This window comes from Acipenser ruthenus, chromosome 11 (genome assembly GCF_902713425.1).
Source record: "Acipenser ruthenus chromosome 11, fAciRut3.2 maternal haplotype, whole genome shotgun sequence".
Lineage (NCBI taxonomy): Eukaryota > Metazoa > Chordata > Actinopteri > Acipenseriformes > Acipenseridae > Acipenser > Acipenser ruthenus.
In genome coordinates this window covers 33,028,894-33,054,015 of record NC_081199.1, presented here as the reverse complement: position 1 = coordinate 33,054,015, position 25,122 = coordinate 33,028,894, and the positions used below count along the sequence as shown (strand labels likewise).

At 36.6% G+C, this 25,122-nt stretch overlaps 1 protein-coding gene across 3 annotated transcripts in view; it reads left to right on the top strand.

Annotated features, from left to right (window-relative positions):
• The window catches only part of LOC117426529 (sodium channel protein type 2 subunit alpha-like), a 56,666-nt gene that overhangs the window by 19,262 nt on the left and 12,282 nt on the right, over positions 1 to 25,122 (top strand). For all 3 annotated transcript variants that reach the window (XM_059033721.1, XM_059033722.1, XM_059033723.1), the window contains exons 8-21: positions 543 to 606; positions 1,180 to 1,321; positions 1,449 to 1,655; positions 2,871 to 3,149; positions 3,558 to 3,893; positions 7,553 to 7,688; positions 11,306 to 11,544; positions 11,867 to 12,040; positions 12,336 to 12,692; positions 13,064 to 13,531; positions 18,755 to 18,875; positions 22,241 to 22,395; positions 23,050 to 23,223; positions 24,802 to 24,924. In XM_059033721.1, the coding sequence (XP_058889704.1) occupies positions 543 to 606; positions 1,180 to 1,321; positions 1,449 to 1,655; positions 2,871 to 3,149; positions 3,558 to 3,893; positions 7,553 to 7,688; positions 11,306 to 11,544; positions 11,867 to 12,040; positions 12,336 to 12,692; positions 13,064 to 13,531; positions 18,755 to 18,875; positions 22,241 to 22,395; positions 23,050 to 23,223; positions 24,802 to 24,924 (2,975 nt within the window). The remainder of the gene's footprint in view (positions 1 to 542; positions 607 to 1,179; positions 1,322 to 1,448; positions 1,656 to 2,870; positions 3,150 to 3,557; positions 3,894 to 7,552; positions 7,689 to 11,305; positions 11,545 to 11,866; positions 12,041 to 12,335; positions 12,693 to 13,063; positions 13,532 to 18,754; positions 18,876 to 22,240; positions 22,396 to 23,049; positions 23,224 to 24,801; positions 24,925 to 25,122) is intronic.

The window sequence follows — 25,122 nt, the reverse complement described above, 5'->3', positions numbered from 1 at the left end:
TATACATCCCATCCTGGAGCAAAAGCCTGTGCATATAGTTCTTATCAAGTTTTGGAAACATAATTAAAGCACTTGAGTTACAAAGCTCGAAAACAAATCCAACATTGATACGTATTTTTTAATATGTTATAGCTAGGTAAATGTATCATTTTTTGTTCAAGTGTATGTATGATGTAGGTTCTTTCTCAGTACAACCAATAGAAGCTTAACTCTTCTAAATGAAAAAAATAAATACTCATGTTACCAAGGTAACAGTGATTTGCAGTCATTTTGGAAAAACGATAACACATTTCTACCTCAATATTTGATTATCCATTAATTCATGAATTTGGTTACTGTCCAGTAAGGTCAAGTTGACAGTTTATTGTACATGTGCTGTACTTTTACTGTATAATGGCCTTCAGTATTTCTCGATTATTTCAAGTTGCAAAAATAACAAGGAGGGTCAGTATTAGAGCTTTAAAATGATAGTAATAAGCAGCATAGTATTTTTTTGACAAATGGTTGCATACAAGTACTTTTGTTTTTTATTTTCTTTCTAGCAAATTATTACTTCAAAAATGGACATAGGGATGCTTTGCTGTGTGGCAACGGCAGTGACGCGGGGTAAGCCATGATTTATTATGGAAACTAGATAGTCCGTGGAATAGGATGCTTCCATAAAAGGACGAGTAGCCTACATTTGAAGAACAAATCATAACAATTACAATTCTGTTAATGTTGCGTCCCTTATAAAAGATGACCATAGTAAAAGCATAACATAGTGTAATGAAGCACAGTGAAGCATAGGTAAACATTGTCAAGGTATGGTAAAGCATATTAATAAACATGGCAAACCAGGTTAAGCTATGGTGACTGCACATATAACCATGGGAAAACCATGGGAAAACTGCAAAAAATACTGGCAAAAACTTTTATATGGGGTGTGCTGTTCAAGCACAACTTGCTAGCAATTGACAGTGTTAATCGACAAATTATTATTATTAAAGTTAAATATATTTAATAAATTCAATAAATGGCAATTAACAAAATTGTAAAAGACTGTATAATACAAATACACAAATACAGTATATATATATATATATATATATATATATATATATATATATATTGTATATTAACAAGTGCCTAAGAGTCCATTAATGTCTGTTGTGTTAAAACTGGTTGGTTTTGTTCCAGGCAATGCCCTGAAGGATTTAAATGTATAAAAGGGGGCAGAAACCCAGATTATGGATACACAAGTTTTGACACATTTGGTTGGGCTTTCCTATCATTGTTTCGATTAATGACTCAAGACTTCTGGGAAAATCTGTATCAGCAGGTAAGCATTTTTAAATTTTAAAATGCATTCATTAACTCATTTAAAGTGCTTAGTATGCACTGTACCACATATCCTGTTTCTTACGGTTTTCATGCCACGTTACCATGTTTATATGTCATGTTTTCAGACCCTACGAGCAGCTGGGAAAACGTACATGTTATTCTTTGTGCTGGTCATTTTCCTGGGATCCTTCTACCTTGTGAACTTGATTCTGGCTGTAGTTGCCATGGCCTACGATGAACAAAACCAAGCAACACTGGAAGAAGCGGAACAGAAGGAGGCAGAATTCCAGGCAATGCTTGAGCAACTGAAGAAACAGCAAGAAGATGCACAGGTTTGTCTTCATCTATTCTTCTATCATAGTCACCTCAAGTACTGTAGTGTACTTAAATGCCAATGCTTGAGAATGTAACATATGTCCCCGTACAATATAAAGTTAATGATATCAAAAAAACAAATCAATGTATGTTTTTATTAAATGTAAAATTGACATACATAGTCAAGTTGTCATAACGTTAGGTTACAGATGTAACCCTGGTTACCTGAAAGAGAAGACGACCACCAACAATACTTTTGGGATATGCCTGCCACAGGTCAGGTATTCACTGAGTATTTTATATCAGAGCTGCCGATAGGCCCCTCTGGGGCCCCTCTGGAGATGTGCCAATCTCTAGATACATGTAAAACTCTGAAGCGAGACATACATACTTCTGTACAGAGTGCCTCCACTATATCTCTGTCACCATGGATACACATCTCCAGTGGGGTAATAATAATAATAATAATAATAATAATAATAATAATAATAATAATAATAATAATAATAATAATAATAATAATATACAGACTGGCTATGTACCATTTCATGAAAATATTAACCAAATACCATGTGGCTGATGGTTTTTATATTTTTTTAACACTGTAAATGTGGTTGTCCATATTCTCTCCATTTCACTTTTTAACTTATGTCAAAACCTGCTAGATTTTATATCTATAACTATATCACTTGCAACATACACACACCCACACACACACGCACACACACAATACTTGTGCAAGTGTCACCAACTATTATTTTAAAATGCACTGTGCAGTAAGCAATGATGATACACTGTCAAAATGCCTTTTGAGTTAAAAGGGTATGTGTGGGGGTAGGGGGGTGGTTCTGGGGGCATACACATAGAATAGACTACAGTAGCCAATATATATATATATATTGGCTACTGTAGTCCATTCTATTAGATGACCTTAATGAATTAATTGACCCAAAAAAAAAAACATTTAAGTAAGAAGTACCTGGGATACACTGGAAGAGCCCATGTTACCTACCCCTGCCTGAAAGGTGTTCTTCAGAGTGAGTAGCCAAACAAAAACCCAATGTTTTAAAACAAAAACGGAGCTAGCCGTGTTTGCCCAGTTTGTTGGTGAATACCGAGCCTGCAGGCTAGAGCTTTCGTTTTCACAATGAATTACCCTGAATTGTGTTTAGTGGTGGGGCACAGATTACGATATCCTTCAAGTATTAAGGTCTCTATGTGTTTGAACGCAGGCTGCCGCTGCTGCAGCTGCCAATGAGTATGGGGAGTACAGTGGAGGCTGCGGAGTCACTGAGAGCTCCTCAGAGGCATCGAAACTCAGCTCCAAGAGTGCCAAGGAACGGAGAAACAGGCGCAAAAAGAGAAAACAGAAATATGAGGATGAGGAAAAAGGGGACACTGATAAATTTCACAAATCAGAATCTGAAGACAACATAAAAAGAAAAGGCTTTGGCTTTTCTATTGATGGAAACAGGCTTAGCTATGAAAAGAGATATTCCTCCCCACACCAGGTAAGGTTCCAAAAATACTTTCAAGACTAGCTTAGCTTTAAAATGTGCTTTAGTATGGTACTGCAGAACAGTCATAAATAACTTAAATTCTGTTAAGTATTAGATTCAGTGTAGAACCAAAAACAGCAATTTTAATTGACCAAGACCTTTTCCTCTTCTGTACAGATATATTGGTACATCTGTGGTGTCATTAAGATTGCTCTATTATCTTGAAATATGTCAGAAACAGTCTTGTTTTGTCAAGACATCAGCTGTAAACTATTAAACAAAAATAATTTTGACAGTCTATATTTTGCCAGAACTTAGCTTAGGGATTTTAAGCAAAACCTGTTTTAAACAAGAGTTTAAATTGGTTTGACCCTCTCACCAGTGAAACCAACTCATAACTCAGATAAATATCTCTTGCAGTCTCTGCTGAGTATTCGGGGCTCCCTGTTTTCTCCTCGACGCTACAGCAAAGCAAGCCTGTTCAGCTTCAGAGCGCGTAGGGATGTAGGCTCCGAGAATGATTTTGCAGACGACGAACACAGCACCTTTGAAGACAGCGAAAGCAGAAGGGGTTCACTGTTTGTGCCGCATATGCAGGAGAGACGCAACAGTACCATCAGCCAGACCAGTAGATCATCCAGAGTAATGCTTCCCATCAATGGAAAGATGCACTGCAACGTGGATTGCAATGGAGTGGTTTCGCTAGTGGGTGGACCATCAGGGCCAACCTCACCTGTTGGACGCCTTCTGCCAGAGGTAATAATAGATATAAGAATGGTTTTGTAGGGAAAACAAATCAATAAATGATTTTTGATCAAAAATACTTTATATGCACAAAAGAAATACTGTTAATACAACCATATATACATTAGATACAACCAAGCAAAGACGTGCAGGTCACAGCGTGGCCTAATGCATATGTTTGCACAACAACACAGACGTCATGTGGAGTCAATTCAAGGAAGTGACTGATGATTCAATTAAAAACATAACATTAAATACCATGAATATGTTAGCATTTCCCCTCCTATTTCCCTTAATTCTTTTTATTTCCCTCTAATCAACGTGGATCCACCCTGTTATCACACACCTTCAACACACCTCCTGTTAAGGGGGAAATCTGCCCAAAGTTTCTAGAATATTCTGTAACGCATGTTATTTCGCATGTGGTTAGCTCAGAAACCTATTTTCATCTTTTAAGTCACTCTATGCTGTGCGAAACTGCACGTAGCTGGCCTTGAAGAAGGTGGCGTGAAAGAATTCAGAACTATTACAAACATATTAAAACACAGTTTAGTTATAATTAGGCTTGCTACTATTTTATTTTTATTTTTTTGCGAAATCGACGATTAATATCAACGTTTATTTTAGAAAGAATTTACCAGGGGTTTTTTTTATCTTTATTTTTCTATTCAAGCAGAGAATAGGTGAAATTGAACTTTATGCTTTAAAACAAAAACACAGACTTTTTATGCCATTGAGAAACGTCTCATTTAGCGAAAACCCCTTTATCACATTCAACGTGCAACAAAACCATGGTTACCAACATTCTAATTGAAATAACGTTTGGTTACAGCAGAGCTATACTTTGTAAAGATAAAGATCCTACACAAATTTAAAAATGTTCTCAAATAAACCGTAGAAAACGCAGCATACACAGACTTTTATAGCAGAAATTTACGAGTAAAAATATGCACAGAACAAAATATTAGACAGTTGAACAGAACTAACTTGCACTTATTATTCGGAGTCTGAGCTTCCCCTCTCCTGCTTCAGCACAGCTGGACTCTGAGTCAATGCAAGGCAGGGGCCCGCTTCGTCCTGCCGTGGAGACTTCAGCTGTCAGTCAGGGTATTGTGTACAATATTCATTAAGTATTGTCCTCTTGTGCACCATTTTCAAATCAAACTAGTAACTGTCACTGCATACCTATAGCAAAAGCTTACCTACACCTTAACCCGCTAATTTCAACGTAGGCGCTTTTATCCTATATAGATTTATTTCAGTCAAACTCATTTTTGTGAATTCGAGCTTTACCAATTAATATCGAAAACTAGCAAGCCTAATTATAATACAATACATCAAATCCTGTAAAAGCCATTTAAAACTAATTTGCTTCTTTGCTGTAATCTCTTCTTACATTAAGCTGCATACATAAGCTTGTTTCCTCTTTATCTGTGCATCTTAGCTAAACACTTGTTGTTCTTGGCTGCCTGTCCAGACGCCAAAATATGATAAGCTGCCTATGTCTAGCTTTTGCAGAGAGAAGAGGAGAAACCACAAGGTTTTCACTTCTCATGTTACATCTGTTGTTAGCGGTATCAAAATATCAAAACTTATAAGCAAATACATAATTAATACATGCAGGATGCCATCCCAATTTAAATAGTTGGCTTAGGCAATATGGCCTTTGCTTACTCAACTGGGGTTAGCACACAGTAGATGCTTGGTTTGATTAAGTTGTACAATGCATTAATGTTCTCTAATGTTAACCGTCTAGTACTTTTAATATATATATATATATATATATATATATATATATATATATATATATATATTATGCTGTGCTTAAGTAGTCCCCACGGAAATCCGCTGTAAAAATTCCTAAAATCTGCAACGAGAAAAGAGTGTTTTCTGCAAAATTCTGCAGTAATGACTTTTTAATGAAAAACAGTATTAATGAGTATAAATAAATAAGAAAAAGTAAGTCACAGTTAGTTAAATTCATTTTTTTAATTAAATCGCATTAGTAAAATATGAAGAAAAAAACAGAATGAACATGTTTGCCATATTTTATGGAAACCAAAGAAGAAAAAAACACATAAAGCAAAGAGAGTTGACTTTTAAAAAAAAAAAAAAACTCTTACAGCACTCACTGTTGGATGCCATATTTTAAAATATACATAAAACAACAATTCTGTAAAAATAAATTAAATATAGTTATGGCCAAAACATATGACTATAGTTAATCACATTAGTAATAATAACATTTGCCTAGCAGAATAAGATTGTAGTGGTGCACCTGGATTCAAATTAGCATTGGTACATTTTCCAAATGCACTGTTTTACAAATGTGTACTAGGCTTGGAGCATTTTTGAACAAATGTAACAGGGTATTTTTAGAAACGTATGTTGTTCACCAAAATGTTGTAATTTTAAAACGTATCCACATCAAGACAGCACATAGAAATAGGTTGGAAACTGTGACAAGCGCTTGGAAACAGTGACAGGCGACACTGATTGGCTGATAAACTAGCTTTTTTTGTTTCTTTGACCAAGGCCACAATGTGAAAGTGCCACCGTCACATACCACAAAACAAACAGGAAAGTAACGATTAAAAAGAAAATCCCAAGTAATCGGACAATATCTAATATAGTTCACCGCCCCTTCCTTTTTGAGCATTCATGTTACTACACCATGTACAAAAAACGTGTGTATTTCCATATATAATTAGAATGACATCTTTCAGGACCTGTAACATAGGGAGTATAAGCAAGGTCCTAATTGTTTTTCTCTGACCTTTCACATAGGAGTAACAGAACAATGCTTCGCTTTGAAGTTGCGACTAAATTATGAAATCCTTTTGTAAAATAATAATAATAATAATAATAATAATAATAATAATAATAATAATAATAATAATAATAATAATAATAATACTCTTACCTTATTTCGTTCTTCAGTAGCCACTGTTTGTTTATCCATGGTCGTTGTCACAGTCTTCTGCATTTTTAACAGAAGCTATTACGGTGAAATACTGGACTTGCATTTTGCATGTGTGCCCTATCTTTTGCTGGTATATTCGGTGCTAATTTAGATTTGTTTCCGGAGCTCACCGATGGCCTTAGGAATCTCTCCATGGCTGAACATTAAAGCTCGCACTGAAACCCCACCAGACTTCTCACTATACAAATAGCGTGTATGCGCTCTAGTGACATGTACAGTAAGTTTTCATTTTTTTTTGCAAAAAATTTTAAAATTCTGCGAGAGCAAATTACGTGATTTGTTCCGGAATCGCGGAATCCTGGCGGGACTAAGTAAGGCTATTTAGCTATATTTGATAATTCATCCAAAACTTCTAAACACTGGATCAAAAATGTCATATAAAAAACTAAGTCACAGAGACAAACGTTTCGGCAAGTACCTTTATCAGAGTACTTCACAAATATAAAGACCCCACTCCCTATACAATAAATGTATATGAAAGACCAGCTTTAACCCTGAAACATTTAGACCTTTCAGGAATAAAATAAGTCATAAAACAATTTATATCTTGTGTCTCGATTTCAACCATATATTTGAAATGTCAAAGCCTTAGGCAAGAAAAGACAATTTAGGAAGTTATACTTTATAGACTGTATTTTTTTTTTTAAAGTAGCTTTGAATGGTTTTAATATTAAGGTTTTAATTACAGGCTACCACCACAACTGAAACTGAGACCAAGAAGAAAAGATCTGGGTCTCATCAGATGTCAATGGACTTTTTAGATGAGCCTACTGCAAGGCAAAGAGCTTTAAGTGTGGCAAGCATTTTAACAAACACCATGGATGGTATGTGCTATTTATTAATGTGCTATTTCCTCAAATGTTCAGGACCAGGGAAATGAAGTGGAGTTGGAAGACACAGTTGGAAATGAAGTGGAGAGAGACTTAGGACAGAGGGTAGAGCCCTTAGAATTAAGAGTGTAGGACAATTCTTTACACAGAGAGTGGTAAAGGGAATTATATGGGTTATCTAACCATGTTGTTGATTCTGTGTCATTGGGATAGTTTGGGCCAGACTTTACAATGATTGACCAGCTACTTGGAACTGGACAATCACTGAGGAACCAAATGGCCGCCTCTTGTTTGTTAATTTATGTTTACTCCACTGTGCCATTTGCACCATTTTAATAAATGAAAAAAAAATGTCAGCTACTATGGAACGAATGAGAAGCAACTCGATGTAAAGAATCCTGAATAGTTTGATGTTAGCCTTAGGGCGGAATTCATGGGCCGGTAGCTGGGCAGCAATAACTGAATTAATTGATGCTATCATCATTATGAACCTCTATTTAAACCTCAATCTCACACTCCTTTTCTGTCTAGTGTTTCGCTTTCTAGCCAAAGTATAGACTTCTAAACGTGTTCTGAAATCCAATCTTTTTGATAAAGGAATTAATATTCCAGTCGGTGGAGACAGAATCATCATGCCTAACCGACACTGCTTTATTCTTTCATCCAATTCGGACGTCTCCGACCAGGATTCAGAGTTACCTACCTGCTCTCATGAATTGTTTCATCCCTCTGAAACTTCATCGATGACTTCGGTGGCTCCTCTACCAGCTGCCGCCCCAATTATCCCGTCTCCAGCCCAGCAACCACGGCGTCCAAATCACAGCATCCTTCGCAGCTTCACTACAAAGATTGGCCCATCGCCAACCTCTTAAAAGCTCTTTTCAATAAAGTAACTAATATTCCGGTCGACGGAGACAGATTCACTCTTTTTAATCTGTTCCGCAAAGCAATGTCTGCTGAGCCCGTACTTCCTCCTCGATTGCAAGCAGCTTCAGGCTGCTGCCCCCCCCCCCCCCTCCACACACTCTGTTCCCCCTACTGCAGAGCCAGCGTAGTTCTCAGCAGCAATACAAGACCCGCTTTTGCAATTGCACCAAACCATCTATGATGATTTGAAAGATCTCATCCAGCCCATTGCCAGTTCTGTCTCCATTATCAACACCAGATTGAACAATCTCGAAACTCACGGCGCCCCTTCAGCAACAGCAGCCATATCTACCATGCCAGCAATCTCCTATCCAGCAACAGTTTCCTCTTTCGGTACCTTAGCCCTAGTCCCCACTATCGAAATTCCCGAGAACAACTTGGCTTCAGCAACGGCGTCCGGCTCTAATTCAGCCTCCACCATCAAGCGCCACTCCCTTTCTGCAAATATACGAAAGCAAATTATTGAAGATAAGTACATTAACCTTGTACCTATCCTTATTGCGACAACAGAGTTCTTGGATCAACACGTAGTGGACTGTGGGGACCTGTCAGTCACCCTAAAATCATGACTGACCTCAAACATTTCCAATCTCTTGCAATCCGCCCGACGCTACATCACAGCAGCTCTAGCTCCATCTACAAGGTCATCATACCCACCGCCTGGACAACATTCTCAATGTTGTGCGCACAAAATCACGTTCAACCTATCCCCTTCAAGACTACATCTGAGCTGTCATTGCCCATGCAAGAGACTCTCTTCATCTAACTCTCTCTACAATTAAATCATATATCGCCGGCATTCAATATTCATATCGTTTAAATTCAGTCCCCTCCCCAACTCTCCTTTCAATACCCCTTTGAGGACCTCGTTATGGAACTACTGTGCCTATCTGCTTTCTTCGGCTTCCTAAGATGCGCAGAATTTACAATCCCATCAATTTTCAACTTTCCCACATCCGGCATTCGTTCTCGCGACCTTCTTCAGTTTCCGGGCTCACACTTCCTCATTTGGCTCAGGACCTCCAAAACCGATCAACTCCATCAAGGACATTCCATCCAGCTATCAAAAATCGACTCTCCTATATGCCCCTACTCCTCCTATGGCAAGGTACATTTCTCTTAAACAACCCTTCCTTCCATCAGACCCATTATTTATCAATGCATCTCACTCAATCATAACCTGCCACTGGTTCGCTTCCCATCTCACCACTCTTGTCTTCAGAACCGGCCTTTCCCCCCATTTCTATACCCCCCATTCATTCCGGACCAGAGCAGCAACCTCTGCACCCAAAGCAAAAATTAATATCAACATAATAAAAAACATGGGATGCTGTGCCTCCTCAGCAGTCAACTCCTACATCCGATCATCCCCTACAGACATAACAACAGCTCACCAAAGACTGGCTAGCATGCCTGGAGTGGGGGGCTACCTGTCCGCTGGAACCATCAGAGGTTTTCCCCTCTAGAAGGGTTTTTTTCCTCTCCACTGAGCGGCAGGTAATCACATAACAACTACCACTAACACTAACTTAACCCCAACAGTTTGTCTCGTATGTCCTTTCTTTTCTCAGCTTCTCTTGTTATGCATTGGCGCGACTCTATTGTCTGTCTCACGTGTGGGTCTCCAAGGGGAGCCAGGGGTCCATCCTTTGGGGGGGTAAGTGCGGATTCATCCCCCTGACATCAGGTCGCCATGATACCTTATATTCGTTCTAGGGGGGTTCTCACCGAGCGAGTCAGAGGGGACCCCCGTCCACACTATACTTTTGCAGCTCATGCGCTTTTCTACCTCACCATGTGAGGTGCTGTCCTTCCTTCGTTAGGGACGTGGCTCGCTTTACGCTCTCAGTGTCTAGTCCCAGACTAACCCATCTCTCTGTTGCAGATTCCCTGCGGCAGCTTTTTCCCGCCTTCGGAGGCCTCACCTCACACTAATGCGAGGGCAGGACCAGACTAGTCAAGGAATCCTTTACTATTCTCCTTTCAGCCCTACGATTGGGCTATTCCTATAGCCCCAAGAGGCGCCTCTGCCGAGCAGAGCAACTTTTATATGTTTTCAGATACTCAGGAACACAACCTTCGACCAAGCTCCATCCTTGGCAAAAGGAGAGCTCATCGTCTGGATCTCTCTCTATCCTAATTTAAGCGGGGCCCACCTAAGCCGAACTACGGGATCGAGCCTCTATCCTTGGCCGAGCATCACTCACTCAGCCTGTCTTACTAATTGCTCATTTCTGCTTCCTCTGCCATATCCTTCAGCCCCAGCGGACGACCCGTGAATTACTAGTTCTGCAACATTACTAGTGTGTTTTTCCTTCTGTGTTTAAGCAGCCTGTACATGGAAAGTGAAATCATTCATTTCAATAGATGAATATCATTGGATTATTTGTGCAGTTATAGGCTGAACATACTGAACATATACTGAACATTTGTTGACAGGTCAAAATCAGTTGCCTACATGGGGGGTGATTTGTTTATTTTTATAGACACAGGTGCATTTTATTTTGCATCAGCCACCTATTAGAGCATTTACAGCAACTCCCATATTTTTGGTCATGCAGTCTATGTGGATTGTGTAAAATGCATAAAAGAAATCCAGGTTGGTCAAAATAACCTTTTAGTTTATTGGCCTTAGTGTATTATATATTTTATCTTATAATTCAATGCATTTTTTTCTTATTCAGAACTAGAAGAATCACGACAAAAATGCCCACCATGTTGGTACAAATTTGCTAACACTTACCTCATATGGGACTGCAGCCCAAACTGGCTTAAAATCAAGACGATAGTGAATTTAATTGTAATGGATCCTTTTGTAGACCTTGCAATCACTATCTGCATTGTTTTGAACACATTATTCATGGCCATGGAGCATTATCCAGTGACCCCGGAGTTTGACAATGTGCTGTCTGTGGGAAACCTGGTAAGTACGATATCATTGTTTGTTGCTTTTGATACACATACTGTATTTATGCTGTGGTAACAGCTGCATATTATCATCAAAAGAACACTGATAACGCATGTTCATACCTCTTTTAGGCTGAGACAGAAGTTTTGATTCCAGCTTTTGTTTTGTTTGTCTTGATTATTGTAATAACATGGCATTTTGGAAGGTCGTTGCTTTGTATCATATTAAAATATTGATTTGTATTTGCAGTTTAATTGCTTACTGTTTGTTAATCTATTTTATTTTATTTTATTATTATTATTATTATTATTATTATTATTATTATTATTATTTATAGGTGTTTACTGGAATCTTCACTGCAGAAATGATTTTCAAAATTTGTGCTATGGACCCATACTATTATTTTCAAGAAGGCTGGAACATTTTTGATGGCATTATTGTGAGCCTTAGCTTAATGGAGCTTGGTCTGGCAAATGTTGATGGGCTGTCTGTCCTGAGGTCATTCAGACTGGTAAATATGTATTTAAGAATATGTTATTGTCTCAGTTATTCTTTCTCTTATATCTGACAGAAAAAGAGAAGAAGAATATTCTGTTATTTCCTTATTAAATGGTATAGATAAATGGTTGCATCCTTGTTCCATTGAATTACATTACAATAAATTAAAGTCCAGGAAGTAGAAGAAACTTCTACATGTTACAAGACTAATACAAAAATTAAATTAGGTACATGTACAATTACTTTTCTGTTAGTTCTCATGTTGAAAATAAATCTTGATCTATTAAGAACATCATTCTCAATTTCAGCTGAGAGTGTTTAAATTAGCCAAGTCCTGGCCAACGTTGAACATGCTCATCAAGATCATTGGCAATTCTGTGGGAGCTCTTGGAAACTTGACTTTGGTGCTCGCCATCATTGTTTTCATTTTTGCTGTGGTGGGAATGCAGCTGTTCGGAAAGAACTACAGAGACTGCGTTTGCAAAATTGATGAGAATTGCGAGCTACCACGCTGGCACATGTTTGATTTCTTTCATTCCTTCTTGATTGTGTTCCGAGTACTGTGTGGAGAGTGGATTGAGACCATGTGGGACTGCATGGAGGTAGCTAGTCAGAGCATGTGCCTCATTGTATTCATGATGGTTATGGTGATTGGGAACCTTGTGGTAAGTAACCATGTTATGCTAACTTTAACTACATTTTATTCTGGCTTTACTTCTGTACTCCCCATCTTCACTACACATAGAAGTTAGGTGTAATATTATTGATTAATTGCAGGTTAAAGTTAAGAAATTCAGAATTTGTGAAAACCAATTGCTTTAAAATTGTTTTTGCAAGTGACATCACAGCTCAGCATATTATTTGTAATGCCCAATATGATTAAATGCATATAGGTCATCTACTGCATAGTGAAGACTCATCTATTTCTATTGCAGTTTTTCATAGTTATAAATAATATAGAGATTGATCTATAAAATGGTTTGCAAATCTTTATTTTTTTTTTAAATGCTGTTTGCGGTGATCTTTTATTTCCCAGGTATTGAATTTGTTCCTGGCTTTGCTTCTGAGCTCATTTAGCGCAGACAATCTTGCTGCTACAGACGATGATAGCGAAATGAACAATCTACAGATTGCTGTGGGAAGGATTCAGAGAGGCATTGACTTCACGAAAAAAACCCTCAGAGAATTCTTTCAAAACACGTGCATAAGAAACAAGAAGGTTCTTAATGAAATCAAGCCCCTTGGAGAGCTGCACAACATGAAAGACAGCTGCATTTCCAATCACACAACAGTTGAGTTAATCAAGGAGCCAGATTGCCATAAGGACAGCGATGGAATAAGCAGCAATGAGGAAAAGAACATGATCGATGAAAGTGATTACATGTCCTTCATCCATAATCCTAGCCTCACGGTGACAGTGCCAATTGCAATGGGAGAGTCCGACTTTGAGAACCTCAACACAGAGGAATTCAGCAGTGAATCGGACATTGAATGCAGCAAAGAGGTAGGAAAAAGTATTTCAGTTCCATCAAACTTCTTGTTTTTAGTATTAGTGTTGCAGTTCTTAAAATTTATGGTTTCTTGTAAAGCAACCACGTTCTATGCTGTATGGGTGAAGATTATATCCAATAAATGTAGCAATAATGGCAATTTTAAAAAAAATAAAGACTAGTACAGTGTTTGTACAATGTAGATATAAAATATCTAGGCTGAGAAACTTAAGTTTGTATTTTTGTTGCACAATACATTTGGTTTTAGGTTAAGTAGTAGACATCAGCTTTAATACAGTGTACCAGAATTGTATTGGTTCAGATTGTCCAAATGGGCATTTAAATGTGAACTACTACAGTAGTACTACCTTTTGGTATTGATATATAAGTAGAGCAGCTATCCTGAATGTGTTCACTTAAGCGACCCCTAGTAATGAACTGTAATTGGTTGTGTCTGGCTGACTGAGCAAAAAGCTCATTATTCATGTTCCAGGTAAACTGGATTTGCAAAATGAAGAAATTAGGAAGTCAAGTCGATTAACGTTTAGGCTAATGCCTTTGTAAGGTATAGTATTTGCAGCAAAGTTTGAGTGTTAGAAATGATGGATAAATAAGGAGGACCTGCTCATCAGGGTACCCTGTCCGTTACTTAAAGGTAGTTTTATACAGTAAGAGGCCTCTTCAAATATTTAATACTTTCCTGTATCCTTTTTTATATAATTAAAAATAGAAAGGGGCAAGGAAGTGCTGTAAAGCGTGTGCTTATGGCTGAGATCTTTGAAAGATATTTTTGAATGTGGGTCATGTTTTTAGATAAGTAATGTAAACTGACAAAGAGGAGCAACACAGTGTTTAGCCAACAGCAATCTTTTTTCAGATCGAAATAACTGAAGTAACAGTCAGGTGTAGGAGAAATATGTTTAGTTTTTTTAAATATATTTTTTGTTTGTTTGTTTTTGCAAAATTCCACTGGGAAAGAATAGGAAAAATGCTGATGAATTTATTTTTTATTTTTTTAATTGCTCCCTGTGCAATAATGTTACAAAATGTACCTTAATGGAAGATATTTGAAATGCTTTCGGTGATTTTACTCACTTGAGTATAAAAACTATCCAATTAAGCATGATATTGTAAATATTATAAAAGATTTCCCTAGAACCACTTTTAAAATATGTTATAAATAGGGCTTCTGATTTTCTGTGTTTTACCCCATCTTTTATACTCTCCTTTAAGAATTCACTTGATACCTGTTAAGCCATTCGCACACAGTAGATGCCGGTTATTAGTAACCCTGATAAAGACAACCTTCGGTTATTAACAACATTTTCCTAGGAACCAATCCCATCCCATAGACTTCAATATTAATGGAATTCTGATATTAGCAACTGCATGCTGCTTGTTGACCATTGTATTACTAGTTGCCAGTGCTAGAGTGCACTTGCATGATTTATGCACATACTTCATGCAGCTTTTATAACACACTGACTTCGCAACTGCGTATTTCTGGTGGACTGAGGCAGAATCGCGGCTTAGAAACTGGTTACGAAGCTGCACGCAAAATTGAGATGGATTTACAGCAGGAGGTGGTTCATCGTAAAAAGCAGACAACGTTGGACAATTTCTTATTTTAAAAGTGTGCTCTTTAGAATTGATTGTAAGTACAACACATATTTTTTGCTTTACTCATTGTAAGGACAACTGTAGTACATCGCTGGCTGTGTAGTACTATTTAAGCCTACTCCCTTTTTTTTGTTTTACACACACGTGAAGTAAACAGTTCTATGTTTGGGTATTACGTATTTCTCATGTTAATTTTTTAACACTGTAACATTTAAAACACACATATTTCAGTGCAATATTTGTACAACTGCAGTATATATCATTGTTCCATATAGATAAACCTGAAAACGGGCTTTTCGCTTATTGGCAACTTTCGGTTAATGACAACTTTTTGCCGGGAACCGAGAGGTTGTTAATAAGCGGCATCTACTGTCAATCACAACTGAGAAACGTGTTAATAGTAAAATTAATTTAATTTACAGTTTGTTTGTTTTTCTGTGAAACGCTTAAATTGGCTTTTAAATCGGCCAAGCCTTCATTTTTCATTTACAAGCAGAATGAGCAAACGAGATTGCAACATGTTAATAAGCGACTCATCTTTATTAAAGCTGTAGAAAAATAAAGTATTTTATGCTGGACACACTTTATTACAAACTGTATTTAAATTAATAAAAATGGGTCACTTCTGCTTTTAAATGAAAAAGTAAGACTTAAAACCCATTTTGTTGTTTCACAGAAAAGAACCTGTAAATCAAATCAATTTTACTATTAGCGCGTTTCTCAGTTGTGATTGAGATACACGAATGGCTGAACAGGTATTAGTTGGATTTTTAAAAGAGTAGAAAACTCTGTGTAAAATATTGAAAATCAGAAGCCCTAATTATAATTAGAATAATAATTATTGCCTGCCTTAAAGATTGCACAAATAATAACAATAACTTTTAATTAAAAATTAAACAGGATAGCTGTGAATTAACAGTGAACAAAATACTAAAGGTTACAGTTCTGTTATATTCCATTTATTCAAACAATTGTTGAAAATAAACAGTAATTGTCAATCAATCTTCCCTTTAATCATACTTCTTCATAATGTGTTTTGAACTCTTACTGGGTCCTCTATTGAAGCAAGTGAAAAGACAATAACAATAAGGAATAAAACAATAACGGATCAAACTAGCAAAAAACAACTAAGCAGTTGAATTGTTGTTCAGTTTCTTATTAGTTTAAGGCTGTTTACATTGTTTTCTTTGCTCACTTACCTATACACAGCATTTTGTGTTGTTCTTTGTACTGATAAGAATGTGTTTGTCATTAATGGCAGCTTCTTCAAGGCCTGTATGAATAGTATGGAACAGAAAAATGTGATTATAGTATTCCATGATCTTTCTGGATTGCTGATTGACTTCCTCCCTGATCTGTCTGTCCTGTGCAGTTAGCACATCAGATCACTATGAGTACAGTTTGATGGCTGAGCAAATGTTTGTACTGAAGAGCACATCTCTCAGGGGGTGCAGTTTCTATGTTATTTGTTTGATATGCGTTTTGTAAATGGTTAATTTGAGTATGAGATTTGACCAAGCTTAACCTATCTGGTTATTATTGCAGCTGTTTTCAAGAAGCTCCCCAGGTTTTCATTGAGAAGAGACTTGTAAGACCAATTTATTGTACATAACACTAACATACAATGACTGCCAATGCCATATAAGGAAAAACAAATAAGGATTGCTGATTTTTGTTTATGCCTGATCATGTTACAGACCCCTTTTTTTGTTTCAGTTCCACAGCTGTTCTGATGCCAGACACTTCATTTTAAGTTCAACATTAGCTTCTTGGCAATATTAAAATAGCTGCTGACTGAACAGTTCCACCTTTTTTACTTAAAACCTCATTCTGTTTGATGACATTTTTTTTTTTCCCCCAAACATGATTGTTCAATATTCAATGGGCACCTAAAGCTTGATAAAGCAAAGTGATACAAATACATGGATTTTGCCTTTGTGTGCCAAAATGCATTTGTAGACTGGTTCATTGCCCTGTCATTACTACAGCATTTAACTATAAATGCTGCTCATAATAATGGAATGATGAATGCAAACCATTTAAACATTGCACATTTCAGAAACCTGCAATAGACTTAAAGTGCATTATTATCCAAGCTGTAAATTAGCAGGGATTCAAATAATCAGATTAATAATCATAAAAACAGACGTTGGTGTTCGTTTTATCACAAGAGCAGAGCTGCTCTTAAGCCTTGAACCCCACTTAGGTCACTTTGTCTTTTTAAATTGACTGTTATTGAGGCCTGAGGGTCATTATTTGAAGCCCTAGTTTCAGATTCAAATATTGCAGGATTCTTGAGAATATGTTTTATTTTCATGTTAAACAAAGAACAATGAATAAATTCAGGGTGAGATGGTGATGATGATATTGATATTTAAAGTCAGAAGAAATGTATATTGAACATGTATATTGAAATGTATATAGTCCCACCTACCGGTATATAGCATGCTTACACCATCCCCTGTTCTGCATTAGCTGGTTATCACAGCAGCCATTACTGATATACTATTATACTGTACATGTATATGATATAACCAGAGTTTTGGAATGTAATAAACTGTAATATAACAGAGTGGTACACATACTTGCCAGGTTTTTTTTTTATTGGAAAAAGATGGAGATTTATCAAACATTATTAATCTTTTCTACGCTATTCTGTTTAAATGGTGCAGGTGTAGTTGTTTAATTGTAATCTGTTCTATGGATGTCTCTTCTAAAATGTTATGAAGTCTATTTTGCTTTCTAAGCAATAATTGAGCTTAAAATGTAATTTCTGTTTGGCTCACATAATAGTAAGCAGACTTCAACTTAGAAAGAAGATTATTGATGGAAAATTGGAATTAAGCATCAATTTATACATATTAAAATTGCTGCCTGTTTTTTAAACAGCTTAAATTCATTGTTTAGCCTTCATGTTATCATGTCAAGTATGGGTACCAATATAATCTGTTTCACACACAAAAAATCTACACATCAGCTTCTCAGATAGTGTACAGTAGTGGTGCTGTTAAACTAATGTGAAGATCTCCCTTTTTAAAACGACTGAAGCTTGGATACTGCTTACAAACAAGTGAATGGAATGATGTGTTTTCATGTCAATGTAGAACTGGTAAATTAGGGGGTACATTAAGATTGCCTTCTGTGACTGTCAATTTATACAATCTTTTGATCACACCATGCAGTTTAATCTGCAATAGACATGAAAATACTTATATGCACTTTTCTATAGGTTAGGTCACAGGTTTGGATGAAAATCACACTTAATATTGCATGCCATAGAGTTTGTGAATAAATAATTTGAGTAAAATCAATCATACCTACAGCCTATGCCTAATTTGTTTGCATAGTGTACATATCTATGATACCTACATAGTTTAAAGTTTGTTTTGGAAACATTATTTTCTGTAGGTACTTTTGATGGTCTCAGCATGAAATTATGATTACAACAAGAAACAACTAACTGGATTCCAACCCTATGAGCTTACCTATAGGAAAGTAGCCTTGCACTGACTGTTTAAGAAAATAAACAAGGAATTTAGTAACCCGTAAATCCCTACCCATTAGCCACTGCACATCAATTCTGTTGTAAAGGCTATATAATAGGATTATTATTGCAGCAACTAAATCAGTTCAGCTCCTCCGAGGGAAGTACTGTCAACATCCAACCGCTTGGAGAAGGAGAGCCGATAGAAGTGGAACCCGAGGAATCCCTCGAGCCTGAAGCCTGTTTTACTGAAGGTGGGTGTGAACAAATTATCTGGAGGCCTGTTTGCATGCCATAACATGGAAATCTGTATTCTGATTTCATGTTAGGGCCTTGTTGATCTACTGTAATACCATTCATTGATGAGATCGAGTCTATGGGATTGAGTTTACTATGTGTATCTGTCAGGATTTAAACATGCGGTTAGTTTGCTTTCTAGTGCTATTCTTTTCATTCTGAAGCTTGGCTTTTGGAAATGCAGAACAATGTAAGCTCTGTCTATCAAAATGATTGACAGTTTAAATATTCTGCACAGCACAGTTTAGAAGCAGAATATTAAATATTTGTAATTTGTTTTGATCTGCTTCCTGTCAGTGGTTTCTAGCAGTGGCTTTTGCAGATGAAGTATATCAGCAGTGTGTTAGCTCATAATGGGTATCTTCAGCGATTCAACTTATATGGAAATAATTATTCCCTTCCCTGTGCATTACAATCCAAATATATCCTACTAATCCTGTTAAATATTACAATACCTATAATATTAAAAAATATAATTTTAGTTCAGCTTCCATATCAATCTACTCAAAGCTGAGGATTATATAAAATCCTGCCATGTATTACACAGAGTTTTACAAAGATCCAGACTTCCTTTGTAATATGTACTGTTTGCTTGCTGTGGTCCACTTTCAGTTTTTTGTATTGTCCTTGCTTGGCTTCACATGCACGCCGAGAAGAGGGTTGAAGTAACTACAGGCACTTTTGCTGACACTGCCTGGGTGTCAGTTCAGGATTTGTGTTAGGATGTTTTTCCTAACCTTGGGACTTAAATAATAAACCCCATGGCCAATGGAGAATCAAGATCTGCATCTCCAGGCTGCATTGATATTTTAGCCTGGTGGGTGAATGACCTTCTGAAGCATGCCCTTAACACCAGCACAGACCCAACTAGGCAAATCGCTGTTTTCCTTGTGTGATATTTGAATGTTGATTTTCTTCAAAAGGAACAAAATGAGAAGTGGGGTTTGCCATTAAATTATTTTGGTTTTTGTACTGTTTAATGAAGATGGCCTAGTTCTTTACAAGAATAAGTTCCCCCACAGTACTTCCCAGTGGGGATTACTGATTAGTACCTGCCTCATCTGAAGATAATCTCAAGAGAGAAGAGTACAGAGACAGAATGTGTCAAAGCAACAGTGATTGTCCTATATTAGAAAAAACAGTGGGAGGCACACACTGTCGGACTGGGGGTTTTGGGGCCATGTGGAGCAAAGGGCCTTTTTAAAAAGTAACTTGATACATATTAAACAGCAAAAATGAGTTTCTTTTTTTTTTTAGGCTGGGGACCGGCAGGCATTCTGAAGCCAAATTGTTAAGAAGCTCTGAGAAGTCGAGGCATCCTAATTGTTGCTGTTCAATCTGTATCAGTTTACAGTTTTTATAACTGTAAATACACAAAATTGTTCAATATATACTTATTATTTATATATACTTATATACTTAGTATTTATTGATTACAAATACATGCAAGTAGGACTGTGAACAGGATAGCCTGTGGGTGACGTCAGACCAGGTAGTGCAGAGACACAGTATGGTGAGTGAAGGCCCTGCTGTGCAGATTTATTAAATCAACAAATAAAAGGTTTGAACATAAAACAAAACACTGAACAAACAAAATGGCACATGGGCCACAAATAGACAAACCAAAAAAACACGGTGAACACTAAACAAACAATTATTGTGCTGAGCTATGTCAGCACAAGTAGCAATTGTTTTACTTTTAGATTCAGTTCTTACTGTCTGTCTCTCTCGTTCCACCTCTAACTCCCCAACCCTGAGTGAGTGATTCATGCCTCTTTATATACAGCTGTGTCGGGACTCAATAGGTAATCATTCAATCTGGCCCTGGCACAGTCTGCACATGAACTAATTGTTCAATACCCGTGCCCAAATACAAATATACATTTTAAATCACCCATGCTACATAACCCACGCTATACCCCGTGCACCAGTACATACATACATACAATAACACACCACATAAAACATAAAATATGCACAGGGGCGGGGGTACCCAGCCACAAGGACCAAAAGTTTGTCACTGCGCTGTGGTTCTGAAGTCCAACTGAATCATACTGGTATTGAAAGCTTTTATATTGGCACTCATTGGCTAAAATTACTGACAAAAAAAACAGCTTGAAAACAACAAACATATTGGCAAGTTATGATTAATTGATCATAAACCTAATACTTGGAGATAATTGTATAGATTAAAGTTGTTTGTAACAGAGAACAATAATATGAAATCATTTGTTTGGTTAAGTGGGAATATAACTTCATATGAGCTCTCAGTGGGTCCTGTAAAGTGTACATCTATTATATTTATCCTATTTTTCCTGCCTATTGCATTTCAAGGATGTCATTAGTATCCTAATGCAGGGTATTACCGTAATCTACTTTTTAAATTATACTAATACTTTTTTTGAGATGTTTACTTAAGAGCTAATGTGGTAAAAGCAGTAGTTCGCTGGATAGCTTTGAGAAGGAAAATTGTGAAGTATTATTTTCTTTATTGAGTGATTTCCCGCTCCCAGTCCAAACCTGGAGTCACTCAGTCCTCATGCGCTCAAGTTGTTTTTTTCCAATGAGCACACAGTACGCTTTGAAAGTTATAAAAGGGTCATTTAAAAAGTAATTGAACAGATTAGAACCAGCAACAATAATAATGAATGTAGTCCACCTGTGAACCCTTTACATAATGTAAGCATTGTCACGACAGTAACAACAAATGTCCCGTTGGAACAAAGAATGCAGTGAAATTATTATAGTTAATTAATTAAACCAGATATATTAACATAGTCAAATGGTTGTCTTGAAGGTATGGGCCAACACACTGCTTAAAGAACAGAATGAGCAGTTAAAGCATTAATAATTCTGAATTAAATAACCTTCTGTGCTTTCCCTTTTGTTTTGTGTAGTTTGGAGTGATTTTGCACTGCAGTTGTGCTTCCAGTCAGCCATTCAGTGTGTGTCTGTCTGCGAAGAAGCCATTTTCTGGTACCTTTGCCTCCAAGGGAGTGCGGCAATCAGTTCCAGTGAAGCAAAAACTTGGAAGCTGACATCACAGTGTTTTGATTAGGAAGTGGTTTTCTCTCACTAGGCTTTATAGATAGCTACCTTAAGTTGGGACTCTTTCTGTCTAAAATGTATTTCTTTTGTTTGTTGTTGTTTTTTTTACCTGAAAGCATGTCAGAGCAGGTGGTGTGACAATGCATGTTACAGTATGATTAATGCAAATAGCGTGTTTTTAATAACACAATCTGTCAAAAATATGCATTTTTATCTATATATGTATGTTATTTATTTATTTATTTATTTATCTATTTATGTTTTATTAATTTAGGATGTGTACGGAAGTTCCAGTGCTGTCAGGTGAACACAGAGAAAGGCAAATGGAAAATGTGGTGGAACCTGAGAAAAACGTGTTTCAGGATTGTCGAACACAACTGGTTTGAAACGTTCATCATCTTTATGATCCTTCTCAGCAGTGGTGCGTTGGTAAGTGCAGTTGTTATTGTAAGGAGTATAGTGAAATGCTACCTTCTCTCCATTAAGAAGTAATCAGATATTAAAGTAGAAAAGCGTCCCATTTTCATGTTTTTCATTCTTTGATTCAGCTGTTATACCCCTATTACACACAGCTGTGTCTGTACTATTCAATAGAAACATACACTTAAGGGAGGTGAAGACAGGTTGTGAAGTCAGTAATGTAGTTTGATAGCCTACTAGCCATGTCAACACAGATTTGTGGTTTTCCCAAATAGATTTAATAAACTGTTTCAAACCAATTCTCTTATCAGCTTGTTGGAAATAGTTTATGTCATCTACCGTTGATGTTCCTAATATTTTATTCCTTACCTGAGATCAGAAGTATAGTTTATAACGGTAACACTTAAACATCAGAATACATTACTACAGACATCATGCTTGATAACTGAAAAGGTGTGTCGAGTTGAAGCAAGTGCACTGAAAACAAGGTATGTTATTTAGCAGACATGCTATTATCAACTAAAGATGCTAAACTGTGGTTATAACTAAATGATAACTAGGAAAAAAGCCTGAACATATCAACTGTTAATAAGTTTACTGTCATCCTTTTAAAGTTTTATCACATTGAATGAAAAAAAAAACTAATAGAGCGTTTTCGTGCAGGCTTTTGAAGATATTTACATTGAGCAGAAGAAGACCATCAAGATCGTGCTAGAATATGCTGATAAAGTCTTTACCTACATCTTCATTTTGGAAATGCTTCTGAAGTGGGTGGCCTATGGGTTTGCGAAGTATTTTACCAATGCCTGGTGCTGGCTGGACTTCCTGATTGTTGATGTAGGTATTCTTACTTTAAATCCACAGCAATGTTACAATGCTGTAAGGTGATACATTTGTATCCTACAGAGTCCAGGTGGTCCTGTTTAAATTCAGTGGTTTCCATGACTTCACAAATATATCAGTTAATCATAGGTGATGTTACTTAATCCATCAGTGTTAAATGTCTCTGATCCATATAGATTACATAAAACGATAAAATAATACAGATGTCTTGTAGTATAATGATCATATATGTACATTAAGCATTGTGCTTGCCCTGTTTGGTTGTTAATACGTTTTTTTTTTAATACATTTCACAATGCACTTATACATAACACTTTAATAATGTGTATTCTCTTCTTTCTTTAGTTACAGTGATGGACTTGTACTGGCTACAGTATCAGCAGTTTCACAAAGTAGTGGATTGTATCTTGAACAACAGACACTGATCTTACAATTTACTAATGCTGCACTAGTCAAGCATATTTGAAGTTGCTTGTTTCCAAGCTACACAATCAAGTCTGTGAATAATGTTTACTAACATTTAACATTACTGATGATGGAGCATCATTTTAAATTAATGTTATATTTATTAACAAAATGATGTGTTGTATTGTGAATGTTGTTGCTGATCTAAGCTGTTCAGATAAGCTTCAAATTATTTTTAATGTTTTACAGCCTGAGCCATTTTGCTTTACATATTGGATTAATTTGAAGGCTGCCTTTGATACAAGGAGGTGTCACTCCAAAGTGGCATACAGAATACCTAATTCCTTTGAATTAAATTATTGTAAATACAGTAGGGCAGGATTTAATAATAGTATAGTATAGTATAGCACTTTGTAAAAAAACAACCTTGCTTTCAAATCTGTACTTAAAAATATTCCTGGTTTTAATACACCTTCAGCCATTTAATAAAATTGTGTAAGGCAAGTGTATGATGTAAAGTGATTTGAAACTGAAATTCTGATAGCTTGCAGTAGTCTAATATTTGTTGACATTTTTTCACAATAACAGAACATAAAACTAAACTGTTGTCCATGTGAAATTCATTATTCAGGTTATTAACGTATTAACTTGGATGATTTTTTCAGTGTCATATATTGTCGTATTGTACTCGTAACTCATCGCATGCTGTCTTGATAACATTTCACAGTCCACTTTGAAAGACTGCTGATAGATGCTGTTGTTGAATGTATTTCATTACAAGGCAACTCGCCAGCAATAGTAAACAAACGCCTTTAACAATCAGATTGATTCTGGTAGATTTTTATCATTTTCCTACTGGCTGTGGCACTGGGGTATGATCAGCTGGATGCTATCAGGTCTCAAGAGAGCACTCTAGGAGTAATATCAAGATGTGATACGGCCAACACCTGGTCGGACAAATAATATATACTCACTCTTCTTTGTTAGTTGTAAGCCACTTATGCTCCTCTTGTTATCTTCATGTTTTCCCACAACTAATATTCCTTTAAAATCTTGATTAGAATCCTTGGAGAGAAAGTGTCCCCCCAGCATGTTCAGAGGAATTTGTATTTCTGCTGTACACTCAAAAGGAGACTTTTCAGAATCATTGCTTTTGTTTTCATGTAGGTGTCTTTAATCAGCTTAACAGCCAATGCCTTGGGCTACTCGGAACTAGGTGCCATTAAGTCTCTTAGGACACTGCGAGCATTGAGACCTTTAAGGGCCCTGTCACGGTTTGAAGGGATGAGGGTAAGATAGAAATAAGAACCAGAACTACTGCATGCATATGAATGGGAGTCCTTGCATGTAAAGCAGAAATCAGGAATAACTGTAATACTGTATCTATCGTTCACCCTGTTAAATCTGACACGTTAAGATGCTTCTCCACATGAGTTTATACTGATTGGTCATACCAAAAAAAAAAACATATTCTCCTTTTAAATACCA